This window comes from Macadamia integrifolia, chromosome 3 (assembly GCF_013358625.1).
Source record: "Macadamia integrifolia cultivar HAES 741 chromosome 3, SCU_Mint_v3, whole genome shotgun sequence".
Taxonomy (NCBI): domain Eukaryota; kingdom Viridiplantae; phylum Streptophyta; class Magnoliopsida; order Proteales; family Proteaceae; genus Macadamia; species Macadamia integrifolia.
In genome coordinates, this window is record NC_056559.1 from 2,870,310 (window position 1) to 2,885,507 (window position 15,198).

The window sequence follows — 15,198 nt, forward strand, 5'->3', positions numbered from 1 at the left end:
CCCTTATACCCGTTCCAAGACACTGACCATGTGAATGGATTCCTCTTTGGCGTGCATGAAAGGGAAATGCATCCACTCTTCATCATGGATTATTCTTACATAATCATAGTTGACGCTTTAAAGAATATGCTATCCCAAGTTCCCAAAGCGCGGCATGAACAAATCAACAGCAAGATTTGTTCTTCGGTTGCTCCTCGTCACCCTGTCATGGTTCGAGGAATCGAATCGGATTGACGTACTTGATCTAATGGTGTTAAATGATTTGTTCTGGTGGGGACGATTCAATTTGATTTGGTTCTGTATAAGATTTTTTAGGTAAAATTAAAATCAAATTATTTAATAAGCTAATATATTAAAACCAAAATCTTCTATAAACGGTTTTGGTTTAAATAGTTTTAAACGGTTTTTTTATATTTTAAAATCTTTTTATCCAAACAAATTTTTTACCTTTAAAATTTTTAGTGAAACGAATGTAAATTGTAACATTGAATTAAATTGTTTATTACTAAATTATTTTTTAATAATTATTTTAATATAAACCTAATTTTTTTTTTATTGAAATGTATATAAACTTAACATTGAATGACTTGAACATATTACGTATATGTCAATCGGTTTAACGGTTTATTTAAAATTAAAACCAAAACTGAATCACGGTTTCAATTTTAAAACCAAAACCAAACAATTAAATAAAATGTTTCACAATTTTTGTGTAAGCGATTGGATTTAATTTCGGTAAACGTTTTCGGTTTCAAAGTCACATCCTTAACTTGATCTTGATCCCCTCGAATCCCTCTTTACTAGATTGGCCCATCCAATTCAATTGATCTATAGAAGTGTAGTGTATAAAGAATAGGGGTGTCAATTCCAGACCCACATCGATAGGCTCGATCGAGCCCAACACATTTATGGCCCATCCTGAACCGGCCCGATTAATAAACGTGTCGAGCTTAAGGCCGGCTTGTTTATAAATAGGTAGTACACGGTGCAAGGTGTAAGCACAGTGGGCCTCCCAACTAGCCCGGCCAATTTACAAGCCCGACTTGGACTGACGCGTTTAACCCGACCGTTTATATGGGTTTTTTTATTTTATAAAATAGGGTATATATTGGTACTTTTATCAATTATTGACTATAATTAAGTGCAATATCTTTTCAAAATTGTTAATGATTTAACAAAATAAATGAAAGTATCTTAAATGTAAGAAAAATAAAGACTGTCTAAGGCTCATTTAAGGCTTTATTAGTACATTACCTTGTTTAAGGCCCAATGATAGCCTAATTAGGAGAAGCCCGACACGACACCCACTGAGACTAACTTATTCCTTAAATAGGTAGGTTATGGTCTAAGGACATAGGCCCGTTAGGCCCAGCTAGGCCCGATGGAGACCGGCCTGGCCCGATCGATTGACATCCATAATAAAGAACACATGGTTAATAGAGAACCTTCCAAGTGCATGAACACATGTTGAACCTTTAGCGTGAGCGAGGGGAGAGAAGATAGAGAGGGCAAAGGTCGAGGGGGAGAGTTGTAGTGGGCAATGAGAAGGAAGAGCAAAAGACAGAGAGACATGGTTGCGGAGAACTTGCAAGTGCACTAATGTGGATGAATCAGAGATGGAAATCCTTGGGTCGGCCATGGTTGTGGTGCTAGGATTAGAGGGATCAGGCTATTCGTTGAGGTCATTGGATCTACACTTCAGCTACTCTTTGACAAGGAAGTAAGAGATGGAGATGAGTTGTAGGAGGAGGGAGGACAGGGCCTTGCTACCAAAGGGATAATATGGGGGCCTAGGGTGGTCAGAAATATAGCAAGGTTCACTCGTCCTTACCAGCACTTGAAGAGGTTTTTGTGGTAGCATCAATCGCATCCACAACGACAGCAATCCCAACAACTAGAATTGTAGCTTAAAGCCATATGTGTGCGCTCAGGTTTGTTCTTTCTTCTTCTCCCTCCTCTCTTTCAACCACCTATTGGATATATATTAATATATGTGTGTCCATAAAATCCATTTCAATAAAGATTGATCTTTTTTTTTTATTTGCATTGATATTTTGTGTACGATGGTTTGCCCTAGCTACGACCTTAAAATGTTCACAATTAGGGATAAAATTGAACATTATGTTTATGGTTGTTACATTTTGTATTCTTACAATGCGATAGCATAATATAAATGTGAACATTCATATGGTATGTGTGTTGAACGTGATCATCATTCAAGATTCTTGTATGGAATGCTACTAGTTGTTTAAGGAGCAAAAATCTCCAATAGTTGATCGATCTTATAATTGAGAGGTCCTTCCCATTGCAGTTGTGCATTATTCGTCTATAATGTACAAAAGGTTGATACTTACACAGGCTGGACACTCAGCGTACAATGTTACATTGTAGATGGAAGAGATGCTCGACATGGTATCTGTTGTGGTTGGAAATCGTCTTAGGCCTCCTTTGAACCCTGCATAGAGGAATAAGCACAAGAGAGTGAGTACCAGACTCATATTCAAACAGATAATTCCACTAAGATTTGAAAAGGGGTTTACCTGGGTTTTTATAATTGGAGATGACGGTTGCTGGGGAAGAGTCCTGGTTTGGAAGTTATCCATTGTAGGTAGGACTATAAATCTGGTAAAAGTTATAGCGGGAGAGTGATTATGGAGATTGTTTCCGTTATGGAAGCATTCCTATATTGGTCATATCTCAATGGATACAACGAGACTCCCTTCCTTCGGGGGAAGGTTTATTATTCCAATGGATATCCTTCCTAGATTCGCTCTGTGTCTTGTGATACGCAGGTCAGGCTCGATTAACTTCCCTTATTTGAGATCCTTCTTGATAAGGCTGACAAGGCCTCAGGCCAATCGACGAAGAGTAGATGACATGGTTACTTGGTTGCCCATATCGAGCATCAGAGAGTGTGCTACCCTATGGTTTGATCTTCCCTTGCAATTATATGAGCCCTTTGTTTGTGGGGCCTCTCATGGTAGTGACCTAGTCATTTGGCTCCTGGGGTTTGCTTGGTATCGTGTCCGGTCAGCTCCTGTCTCGGATGCCCTTAGATTAGGGGAACTATGGTTGGTCTTATCGGGTTGTTAGGTTACTTCTGCATCTCGGGGCCAGCTGATAGTTGTTGGGTTGTATCAATCTTAGCCATAACAATTTGCCCCCCAGTCCCACCGATCCTCTGGAGGTTAGTGGGGTATAATATTGGGTTATGGCACATCTTTGCTTGATTAGTTCTACTTTTTATTTTGGTTCATCCCTTTACTGGTATCTTCCTTGGCATTAAATGCGTCACGAATTTCTCGGGGGCAATGCTGAATTGTGGGCAACTTTTTTTGTTTGAAATGACACCCTTTTGATAACTAAATGAATGAAAAGGTGCCATGCAAGCATTCTTTAGCACCAACCTATCGTGAGAAAGCTGAAGCGATGCACCCAGCTGGCCCAGTTCGCACCCTTTCCTAAGATCGATTTGGCATTAACTGCTCATGCCCTTTGAGAGGGCAAAAGACGTCTTTTTTAGGGATTATACTGTTTGTCTTTTTCATTTCTCTGGTTTTTCAAGACTCCTCTGCTTCACCATGCTTATCGTTATGCTTTTCCAAGGTTTCTTGGCTTCTTCAGGACTACCACGTTTGCCGCCGTACCTTCTACCTACGCCAAGAGTTCTTTCATCTTCAAGTAAGTTCTTTTTTCTTGTCATCTTCTAATTAAAGGGGTTTCCCATTTTTCTTCTTGCCATTGCCGCCGTGGCCTCTGATCAGAGTTCGCAAGGCGGAGACTGGGGCAACTCCGCTGAAAATAGATTATCTTGTAGTGCCTTACATCCCCGTTCTGCTAAGTACGCCTTCATAGTGTAATGGCGGTTCTTGTTAGGTTATTAAAGTCAGGCTCTTATCATTCTATTGTTTATGGCGTCCAGATAGTCTGCAGCTTGGTTTCCTTCTTCCATGAGTTTAGGGTTCGACGCTTTGAACTTCCGTAGTAACCTGAGGGGAGGGGACCTAGGGAGAACCCGGTACCTCTACCACATTCCTGATTCAGTGAGCTTGTGGGTTCCCTTGGAGAACGAGTTTGCTAGTACCCCTCTGTCATAAGAAGTGTGCACGTACGAGGAGTTCTTCAGGGTTGGTCTTCGTTTTCCCATCCATCCGCTCATGGCAGAAATCTTTGTGAACTATGGTATTAGTCCGTCTCAACTTCAGCCGAACGACTGACGCAACTTTTTAGGTTTTTTCACCTTAGTGGAGGGATTAGAGCCTTCGACCTCATTCTTCTTTTTCCTAGCGTGTTTTCACATAAATTCATTTGGTGGTCGACGAGATGGTGTGCCTTGAGCCAACGCCTAGGGATTAGGGTTGTAGAAGAGAATCCTTCCTCAGTCAAAGGGTGGAAGACCCAATTTTTCATCTCTGGGTTCGAGAGGTTGCTGATTGGCAACAACTGGTATGAATAGAACCTTGCTTCTTTGAATATTTACCTTTCCTTATCGACCTCAGATGAATGGATCCTCCAAGTCTTGATAGATTCGGGTCTAATTCTCAACACTGTCAAGTTGGGTGATGATGGTTTCCTCACTCGGTACGGTCTAAGTCCAGGTGACTTTGCTCACAGTTTTGCTCCTTTTGACATGCACATTTATTATTATCTATTAATCTAATTTTTCTTCTATAGTGTCGCTCCACCATTCGATACAGGAGGCCTTTGCCTTTCACAATGCCCAAGCTTAGAGTCGAGGCGTGGCATTGAGATTGGAAACTAGGAGGGAGACCGAAGTCCTCTCCAGAGACAAGAAGACGTCGGAAGAAGAGAAGGGTTGAAGTTTCACTTGTTCCCTTGCCGGTCACGAAGAAAAAGTTGCCCGTCTTGGGGGTACTACCCCCATTGTGCCTACTCAACCTGGATCGATGGAATGGGTTGGTCAGTCGCCTTTACATTGGCGACCGAAGGAAGCGTCCCCATTCATGGTGGTGACGGATTGTCCCCTGCTGAGGATCTCCCTTTATTTACAAGGTTGGGAGATTCTTTGTGATGTCAGCCCACCATGCCAGACAAATCCTCAAGCCGTGCAAAGGGGACATGGTTCTGGAGGGTGTGACTACTCCTTCAGCCGTCGGTCACGTTTCCCTAATGAGGGTGTTTATGGAGGAAGTGGTTGCCCAGATCGAGGCGGTTGAGGCAAGAGTTGATTGCACAGCTCTGGATGATTAGAACCGACTAAGATTTGTTCCCTTCGACCGATGCCCGGTGTCAGGGATGAGTTCGTGGCCAGCTTCTGGACTAGGACATGCCACTTCCCTACGGATTTCTATCTTTAATTGGAATGTGAGAGGATTCTTGTGATTACAAAGGGCCATGTGTAGGTTATGGAATCAAGTGGATTTGAATCTGACATCTGTTAACTTGGAAGCCAGTTGGATCAAATCAAGCAGCTAATTTTGTGATGCCAGGTGAGAGAGAGAGAGAGCTTATTGAAAATGTATATGATGGTATCAGTTTGAATTAAACCTACCTTTCTTTCTACCCTAGTATCTGGGTAAGATACTGTAGTTATCAAGATGGTGTGTAATTAGCCATTGCTGGGAAACCTCACCTAAGCTATTTCTGGAATGTGGCATTTTAGAGATCCAGAAGGTGGGTTTTCCTTGTGACTACAGTTCATTGAGGAAAGAATCTCAAAAATTCCAATTCATCAAGATTATGGGCCTTGGTTGATCAGTGAAAGTTTGAGGTGGCAGATTGGTGTGTGCATTGTACGCTGGATTGACCTGCCAATCCAATCAATGAGCCATAATGTCATGAAGCATTTGGAGAGGTAGTTTCTTTAAAAAGGTTGTGGGAACAAATTTGAAATGATTTATTTATTTTTGTACTTTTATGAATTTAAACATAATTTGTTGGATTTGTTGCAGGTACGACGATTAGGAGCCATAGGCGTCATCGTCTAGACTAACTATGCGGAGGTAGTAAATCAGTTTAAGGAGAATCGAAGTACTTTGCCATGAGAGGTTTTTTTTTTTTTTGAGTAGATGTTTTGTAAGTTTTAATCCGGTGAAACAATGTCGTGATCAAGTGGTGGTGACACATCAGTTAGCTATCAACTGAATGGATCTGTAATCAGCTTTTAACTTCTCAGTCCTCCCCGTTGTAGTTTTTCAATGAATTTCATTTTCTATGATACAAAAATAAATAAATAAAATAAAAATAAAATAAAAAAATTTGTAAGCTTTGTTGGGATGGAAATCCGTCATTGACATTATAATATGATTTTCAATTTAAATGTGTTTCCCTACGTGATAAAATATAAAGCTCTTGAAAACACTTGTCTATTGCTAAATCCTAAGGATCGAATCCCATTTTTACCTAGGGTATTAAGTTGGGTTGAGAAATTAGAGAGTAGAAAAGAAGTCGTATGTAAAAAATAATTTAAAAAAAATAATGGGTTAAGAAATCTTTAAAAAAAAAAGACCAAGTAGGCAAAGAATGGGATTTTAAGAATGAGAATATAAATACCATACCAAACACAATTCCCATTCTAAAATCAAGAATGCATTCTAACTTAAAGATGTTTCAAGCGATATTCTCATTCTAACTTGAAAATGCATTCTCCATTTTGAAAATGTATTCTTGGAATGCATTCCAACAATGCAAACCAACACGCAGGCAGGCAGGCACTCCGGGACAGCCGGATATTAAAGAACAATGTGCACCATAAAACCAGCATACATTTGCTGACCCCATTCAGTAGACAAAAGACTTAGTGTGAAATCAAAATTGGTTGGCAAGAAAGGACAAAACACAGGAACGTTCGTAAAATCAATTGCCATGTTCCCAGTGTTACAGAAGAATCTGTGGAAGGATGCAGGATACATACACTTATGAACTTCTTGAAGAACTTGCAAATAGAAGATGCAGATAAAGAAAAAACAATATGAGTGTACCAAGAACGATAACGAAAAACACATTGTTAGATCAAACACAAAAAAAATACGAAAATAAAACTGATAATAGATCCACAAAATACAAAGATTTAACGAGATTCACACACACCATGGTGGTGTTCTATGTCCTCAGGCGAAGAAAAGTTCACTATGCAAAAGAGAGATTACACTCAAACAGTGACGAGAAAACTCACCCTAAGACCCTAGTTCGAAAAACCCCAAAAATACAAGTGACTTTTCTCAATATGATAACAATACATTATATACTCCAAATCGCAAGTCAACCTATCGGGTCACGATCGATCCGGTCGAACCATACCGTGGGGGCATAGTGCTGGGCTCCGAGCTTGAGCCTATCAACCTAACCCCTCTATTTCCATCACAGATGTCAAAAAACTTACCATTTTGATTGCCACCAAAATATATTGGATCAGTTCGGTCTTCAAAACGGGTCAAAAATTCAAAGCAAACTTAACACACATGATGGCAAAATACACCGGAGCAGCACAAATAAACTGACCAAAAGACCTTGAAGTGATGCCAACGGCAACGGCAACGGCAACGGCAAGCAAACCAATCAATCCGTTAGCCGCCAAGTAGAAGAAATAAAAGGAGGCAAAGGCGAGGGAGGTTTCTCCAAATTTAACCTTTACAATGAAACTAGAGAAGATAACACAAGAACGAGAAGGGCAACTCCATCTGATCATAGACACTATCTCGATCCTACCCCCCTCCCCACCTTTATTCACAATCCACGGCAACTGCAGGCATCAGTATCACAATTGCAATTGGGGTTTCTTCAAACTTAAACCTTCACAGAAATAAATATTACTCCATCTGATACATATAAAAGGAAGAAACTATCTCCTACTATAACCCCCTTTATTCACAATCCTCGGCAAATGCAGGCATCAATATCACAATTGGGGTTTGTTAACACCATCATACGTAAAAGGACTGCAAGCTTATGACGTCACAGACGAAGAGGAAGGGTTGAAAGCCACTTGTTCGGCACAGGTCAAATTTCCCCCTGCTTGCTCTCTCCCAACCCCAAGCAGATCAAGGTAATAGAGGTAGTGGGAGACGATATTATTCATGGGATCAATATCCCCCTGACCGCACACCTGATCCCCATAGAGAATGTTCATGGTGGTTCCGAAACCGGGCACTCGCTTGGACAAAGTATCATTCTTGGTGAGCTTCCAGTTGCCAACAAAGACGTCGTGGGCCGAGGGCTGCTTCTTCTTCATTGGGGTCATCCACCTCCACATCGCAGCTTGAAAAGCGAGGGTGGCATTCTGCTCCAAATATTCCGGATGGTTCAACAGATCCACCTTCAAACCGTCCCCGATGATTCCATAGTTGTAGTTCCTGGATATCACAAGCACCAATTAAAAAGGAAGGGGAGAGGGAGAGGATTGGAATCTAGGAGAACCAGAAACAGGTAAGACATACCAGTAGACAGGTAAGGCACCTCGACCATAGTACTCAACTCCAGGAGCGCAGGGGAAGAGGTAGTTGGGATTGCAGTAGGACTGACTTGGGCTCATTTCGTGGTTGTAGCACAGCCCCCAGGCCAAGGGACCACCGGTGGCGACTCCATAACCACCTGAAATCAAACGATGTGAGACTTGAAAGTTGAAATCAAACCAAGATGAATCAATTCCCAAATCCATCATCGTCAATAATCCGATCTGATGGTTTTACTAACAAGGGGAATTAAATAAATGACACTGCATGATTAAATTAAATTAATGATACTTAACATGTTGTCTGGCTGCCGATATGGCCAAGAAACGCGGCGACCTCCTTCATCTGCATCAGCTTCCCGCCGGTGGTGCCGAAGCCGAGGGGTTGGAACAGAGTGGAGGCAATAATAAAGGATTGGTAATCCCAGAACCCAACGGCGTGAGCCACTGGTGAGTTTCGCTTGGAGAAGAGGTTCTCGAACTGATACGCCTGGAAAAAGTCCGATATGGTCCCGTTACAGCAGTAGATCGACCCTTTGCACTCCCACCCTTTGTTGCATACTTTTTTCTTTTCCCCATTCACATTCCCACAAATCGATGCCGCCGCTAGCACCACAACAATCGCCATTGCGAACAACATCCGTCTATCACGACTACTACTACCCATACTTTTACTCCTACTCTTACCGCAGAAAAAATGTAAAGTAATGCTCAAGTTAATTGGATTGCAATTCCGCCTACAGCTAAAAAGGAAAATGAAGGAACTTAATCAGTCGAATACGAAATAGATTTAACTATCACAAAGCATAGGAGTACAAATTTGAAATGAGAACAAGATTGAAATAGAAAAATCAAATCAAAACAGTGAGAAATACTGCAAAGTTCAAAGAACAAAGCCAAAAGGACATATAAAAATTAAAAGATTGAGAATATAGACTACAAGAGCCGCAATAACTCACACAGGAGCAGCAACAGATAAGGGAGGAATGACGAGATTAGATCTTCTTCCTCCACATCTATCGCAGTAGACGCTCTCCCTCGAAAGAGATTCTCTCTTTCCCGGTGACGAAGACAAGAGGTTTGAACAGAGCGTTGTGAGCTCTTTCAAGTTTTAAGTCCACAGATTCCCTAGTCCCCACATGCGCAAACTTCCCACAACTATCCAAAATCTAACGGCAGATCATGAGGTTGGTATGGCCATGACTATCAAAGTTGTTCGACGTATAAGCTAAAACAGCCTGGACTAGGGAAAGCAACTTCTGACCCACCACCTCCATCACCGACAACGCTAGGTCGTGTTAAACAGTAAAATACATTTGGAGCGGATTCCTGGTGCTCCATGACCCGGATCCCTTATCTTCCTCCTATTATACAGCTATTTTTATAGGAACAATTACCTGATTATTTCATTTACCCGAAAAACAGATACCTAATTATTTTCCAAACCTTTACTATGGATAGGGGTGACAATCTCAAGCTCGCACCAATTTGATCGATTGAATTCCATTGTCTAAAAATCAGTCTAAATTATATCGATTATTAAATGTGTTAAGGTGTCAAGTTTAAGCATAGTATATTTATAAATAGGTAATACACTGCACAAAGGATAATATTACAGTCCGATCAACCCTATCAGGAGAAGTCCATTTAAAATCCAAAATCAGACTGAGACAATTCACTTGGTCTTTTACATGTTCAATGATGAATTGCCACATCATCTTCTTTTTCCCCTTCTTTTTCTTGAGGTTTTGCAGTCTTTTGCTTGCTAACGAAGGAAGTCCGTAATTCATTTACCAAAAAAGTAGTTTGTAATTATCATGTACGAGTGCTTGCTGGACTGAGTTCTTGCTGTTTAGATATCTCTCTGAAAGTTTGGTTTCTTTCTGGCACTAAATGATAGAAAGTTTGGTTACTATTGCATCCCGTGTGCGGTAAGACTTGCTTTCACATGTTACATATAATAAACCATGAAGCCTGAGTGAGGATGTTTCTTAGCCAAATGAATCCGGTGACCATACATTGACTGATGGAGAGGACGTCTTCTGAAAGAGAAGGGACTCCAAAATCAGAAAAAAAGGTATTCGGTGGCTTTGTCAAGCTCTGATGCAGAAGTTTGAGTACAGAAGAGCAAGAAGTTCGAGAGAAGGCAATGGAAATTTCGCTTGCTTTGAACATTTTCATGGCTACTTCTATGCATATCTCAATTCTCTATATCTCAATTTTCTCTCACTTCAGGGTTTTTCATGTTGTAGCTGGAAGTATCTAACTCATCTCTTTCCTTCCCCAACCCCCCCTCCCCTTCTTCCCCCGAGGTTGCATCACGGTAGATTTTTTATGTACCTTATTCGAGCCATACATTGAATACCGCCAAACATAACTCAGCACGGGTGCCACCCTTGCTTTGTTTCTAATTGGAGAATAGATACTTTGCACATTTGTTCATCTGCATGTACATGTCAAAAGCCAACATCTGCCTTTTTTTACTTTAGTAAATACCTTTCTTCACCATGTAAATGAAAGTAATCGAAACAAATGTTGCCATACGAATGTGCAGAGGATCCATTATCCTCAACTTTTTGATAACAGAGACCAGGGATCAAATCCTTGCCTCATGTTGGGTGGGGGTGGGGGTGGGGATTACTCGTCTGTTAGTCCACTTGATGTGTTCCACATCTCGGTTAAAATTGCATTTGTTTGTTTATTCAGAAATGTAGAGTTTTCTTTTATCTGCCATTATCTCTCTAAATCTAGCCCGTTTCCTTCCCTTCCCTCTTCTTTCTTCATGGTGAATATAATCTCCCTGATTTTCCTCTATTTAACCGACTGCAAAAAGAAGAGCTGAAAACTTAAACAGCTTCGTTGCAAGTAAAAGTTGGAAGGAAAGGAAAGTAAAATTGGGCATAAGAAAGGGAGGAAATTATAATCATTGTATAATTGTTTAAAATTATTATTATTATTAGTAATTATCATTAGTAATTATCATTCTAGATGTTACTTTTAATTTATTTTTCATTAAAATACCTATTTTTCATTTGGAAAATAAGGACTGTCCAAAGTGTAAGGGTTGCTCCATACACAGAAGCAGACAAAATGATTTAACACCGAAGGTGGCAATGCTCACCCTACGATGCCTTTAAGTGCACTCCCATTGCCTCCCACACTAGTGCAAGAACTGTTAGTGTACGATACCTTGTATTCCATCACAGTTTAATCCAAAAAATACTAGTGTAGACGCCTCGACAGACAAAACAATGATCCCACTATCCGATTAGCAAGCCATGGGGTTGCAAGGGGGGCAAGAGACCAACCCCCTGCATAACGGGGGTGTAAGGAGACGCAACCCTACTCCAATTTTTATTTGAGGACATTTTTTGTAACGAGGGTTTCTTTTTCTGTAATACAAGCAATACAGAGAGGTGTAAGGACGAACACTGTAACCCTATTCTCCATTGATAGTGAAACAAGATCTCATTTCACAAAAGACGTATATAATCTTGCCAAACCTCGTAAACCGATGTACATTATTTTCTACATAATTTTAGAGTTACGTTTCTACAAGAATCACTTTCCCAAATAGAGAACTATTTTCCTTCCCATTTTTTCACTAGGTCTGATTTTCTCAACACGGTCCAACAGCATAAACGCAATGTAAACAAAAGTGGGCGGAAACTCATGATCCCTTCTCAATTCTTTACATTTAATCTCTGATCCCCGCCCCACCCTCCAAAAACACTAGGCAAAATTTCTAAACACTGCTTCATAATTGACTAAACATAACCATCTCTTCTGTTAGGTGACACCCTCTCATGTGGGTCTGAAGACTCACCCTCTTGCCCACAGGTATTGGAAGGTAATAGGAAGAACGGTAGAGGAACCCAAGAGCAATTGAATTATACACCAAACACCATGACGCCAAAAACAATGGCTTCCCTCCAACAAAATAACAGGTAACAAGTCCAGTATCAGTCAAATTAATACACAGCAGGTGAATCGTTGAAAATTTCTTAAAGTTTTTCATCAGCCACAACAAACAATTATAGAAGATGGAATAGCTTCACTCACATGGATCCATAAACTATAACACTAAAAGATATATTTTCAGTGGCAGAAATTCCATCTGCTAGCTCGCCACCAGAATCAATTTATGCTACCCACCCAACACAATTAAACTATCAGATCAAAATAAAGTATCATACCTTGATTCCATTTTTGATATTCTACCCAACATCTTTTTACGTCCACATATTAGATCTTTACTTAACAACCAGAATGAAAATATATTTTCACATATGAAGTAAAACATAAACAACTAAAGTAAAAATGACTACATATAGATTTTACCATTTTATGCTCCATTAAGAGTAACTACAATTCTGTGCAAGTAGCATGGTCCCGATTCTCACAGCCATATTCCCTGAAGAAGTGTTAATTTGTCATCACTTCGCCATGATTCAACCAGAATAATATGCAAAATTTTACTTCCATATATTAGACCTTAACTTACAAACCAGAATAAAAATATTTTTTCACATGTGAAGTAAAACATAAACAATTAAAGTAAGAACGACTATATATTTTACCACTTATGCTCCATTAAGAGTAACTATAATTCTGCGCGGAGTAGCATGGTCCCGATGCTCACACAGCCATATTCCCTGAAGTGTTAATTTGCCATTACTTTGACATAATTCAACCACAATAATATGCAATACTTTCCAGTACATCGACTAGGTAATATGCATTTGGACAGAATAAAAGACAGTAAAAACTAAAAACTTTGAATTTCAAAGGTGGCAACTTCACGTATCTAAACAATTGTCAGACAATAAAACTGTCAGGTAAGCTATAGTGAAATGTTCCCCGCTAAAACGTAACTGACAACATAGGCCACAGACTAATGTATGGCACAGTTAGAAAAGGGATCCATCTCTTTGCGATTTTGGTGAAACTCAAACTAGACAACAAAATGAAGTCAACAATCAAGACTAATTTTAGGAATTACCCTTCCAATGGGGTGTTAAACTATGCCCAGTCAATATTGATGGGGTTACAGGATATCTCCTAGAAGTTCCATAGCCTTCTTATTGACAAATGAGAACACTTCCCATAGGCATAATTATAACACAAAACAAACTTGGATCTTCATTATAGTTGCCATGACAATGTCACGTACTGCATTAAAGATAAGCTTAGTTATCGGGTAAGTGTATATCAGTAACCAAACATGTTTATTCAAAGATGCCTCCCTGAATAGCATGAGACAAGCATACAAAATATTACAGAAATCATTTCTCACCACCATTCTGTAGCATCAGAAATCCATGTTTGATACTTCCCAGTAAAATTATGCAATACCAATTTTAGATATTACTACAGAATATTTATTCCCAGTTACCTGCCAAGTTCCCATATTAAGTTGCCCATCAGTTATTGGAACCCTGCATCAGACAGACAAAAGTAAGCAGAAAATGGTAATACATTAAATAACTGAAAAGATAAGGCCGTCACAATTGTCATGAAGCATTTAGAGGAGATCCACACGTGAGACTGCAGCCAAACATTGAAGACTTGATGTGTGCCGGCATGTCGTCAGGGCCTGTCAGAACAACATTCAAGCGATTCAAAATTGACCCTTAGGTTTAGAACAATTGATATTTATAACAAGCAATATACTATACTACATGCAAAACAAAACATCCTAAATCACTTGTAATAGATACCTCTTTTGTCTGAGGTTGTCCGAAAATGAATTATTCTTCTCCTCCAACCTACCCTTAAAAATTTATTTCCTATAGAAATTTATCTTCACAATTCTATCCCCTAACTAGAAACTGCCCTCATCTTGTTATTATTAATAAGACCAAACCTCTGGAGCATAAAACTGCTTAAATACCCAATTAAATAAACACTTCCCATTACTCAATCAAGATTAAGGGAGAGAGAATTTGAAACCAAAAATTTCACATCCTAACCTTCCATTGTGTGCTTCCAAGGTGCAGAGCGCCCCTGAGAAACAATCCCAAATGCCAAATCAAGCCTTTTGTGTTATTGAATTTGCAACAATCACACAAAATGAAGCATCAAGCTAACAAGCTTATAACCTCTGGCACTATCTTGTTGAGGAACGTCTCAGTGTCTTCCCGAACATCTGAGTCATAATTCTCATTTATGGTGAGGGACGCACTTGTATGCTGCACTGCAAGTATTAAAACACAACCAAAAGAAAAACCTCTTCAAAAAAACAGGTACATCCCAAGATGGACATGATCAGGAAAGCCATTACAAGTTCGGGCCACTTACAGAAAAAATGTGCCAAGCCACATTTGAATCCTAACAAATCCTGATCAATTTCCTTCAGTATCTGAATGAGCAATTGCCAACCACAAAATCAAACATGTTTTGATGTGTGATACTGTGAAACTAGGAGTCATAAACAATGCATTTCACAGTTGAAACTAAGGAGTCCACATCAAGCTTCAAAAACATGTGAAGTTCATTAAGTTAAAAAGAACACGGCAAGAAAAATGAAAGTACAAAAGGCAGAAAATTCCCCAATCATAAAGTTTTTATATACACCTTTTTTTTCATGTTCAATCTATTTATTGATAAAAAGAGTCTGTGTAGCTTGGATATTTAATTTCAGGTCAATTATAGCCACTTATTTTAGAACAGTTGAAAACCTAGATAACTATGGCTCAACTGCATGGCAGCAAATAAAATCCCAGGACCCTCACAAATAAAATTTGGATCAAGAAAAAAATAGCAAAACCTTTTTTTTTTTTTTTTTT

General features: G+C 39.6%; 2 protein-coding genes and 1 long non-coding RNA gene across 7 annotated transcripts in view; 1 reads left to right on the top strand and 2 right to left on the bottom strand.

Moving 5' to 3' along the window:
- The first annotated feature begins 3,628 nt into the window (after positions 1–3,628).
- Positions 3,629–6,218, top strand: LOC122074904. Of its 2 annotated transcripts, none has more exons than XR_006139086.1 (3): positions 3,629–4,598; positions 4,675–5,815; positions 5,913–6,218. It is a non-coding gene; the product is annotated as an uncharacterized LOC122074904 (long non-coding RNA). The 2 variants fall into 2 exon arrangements; XR_006139087.1 differs by having other exon boundaries at positions 3,629–4,581.
- A 1,354-nt stretch (positions 6,219–7,572) lies between these two features.
- Positions 7,573–9,530, bottom strand: LOC122074593 (chitinase-like protein 1). 4 transcript variants are annotated; one of them, XM_042639483.1, is made up of 4 exons: positions 9,370–9,530; positions 8,708–9,147; positions 8,397–8,550; positions 7,573–8,312 (listed from the first exon to the last, which is right to left on the bottom strand). In XM_042639483.1, the coding sequence occupies exons 2-4, from the start codon at positions 9,075–9,077 to the stop codon at positions 7,907–7,909; spliced, it is 930 nt and encodes a 309-aa protein (XP_042495417.1). In that variant the 5' UTR covers positions 9,078–9,147; positions 9,370–9,530; the 3' UTR covers positions 7,573–7,906. The 4 variants fall into 4 exon arrangements, with proteins under 4 accessions (XP_042495417.1, XP_042495418.1, XP_042495420.1 ...); XM_042639484.1 differs by having other exon boundaries at positions 8,708–9,087; positions 9,370–9,526; XM_042639486.1 differs by having other exon boundaries at positions 8,708–9,153; positions 9,370–9,521.
- A 3,050-nt stretch (positions 9,531–12,580) lies between these two features.
- Positions 12,581–15,198, bottom strand: part of LOC122074595 (UPF0047 protein YjbQ) — a 13,292-nt gene continuing 10,674 nt past the window's right edge. Inside the window, exons 2-8 of the mRNA XM_042639487.1 lie at positions 14,711–14,771; positions 14,512–14,606; positions 14,383–14,416; positions 13,952–14,006; positions 13,806–13,848; positions 12,991–13,065; positions 12,581–12,824 (exon numbers count right to left, since the gene is read on the bottom strand). Coding sequence (XP_042495421.1) covers positions 12,994–13,065; positions 13,806–13,848; positions 13,952–14,006; positions 14,383–14,416; positions 14,512–14,606; positions 14,711–14,771 — 360 coding nt within the window. The 3' untranslated portion in view covers positions 12,581–12,824; positions 12,991–12,993. The remainder of the gene's footprint in view (positions 12,825–12,990; positions 13,066–13,805; positions 13,849–13,951; positions 14,007–14,382; positions 14,417–14,511; positions 14,607–14,710; positions 14,772–15,198) is intronic.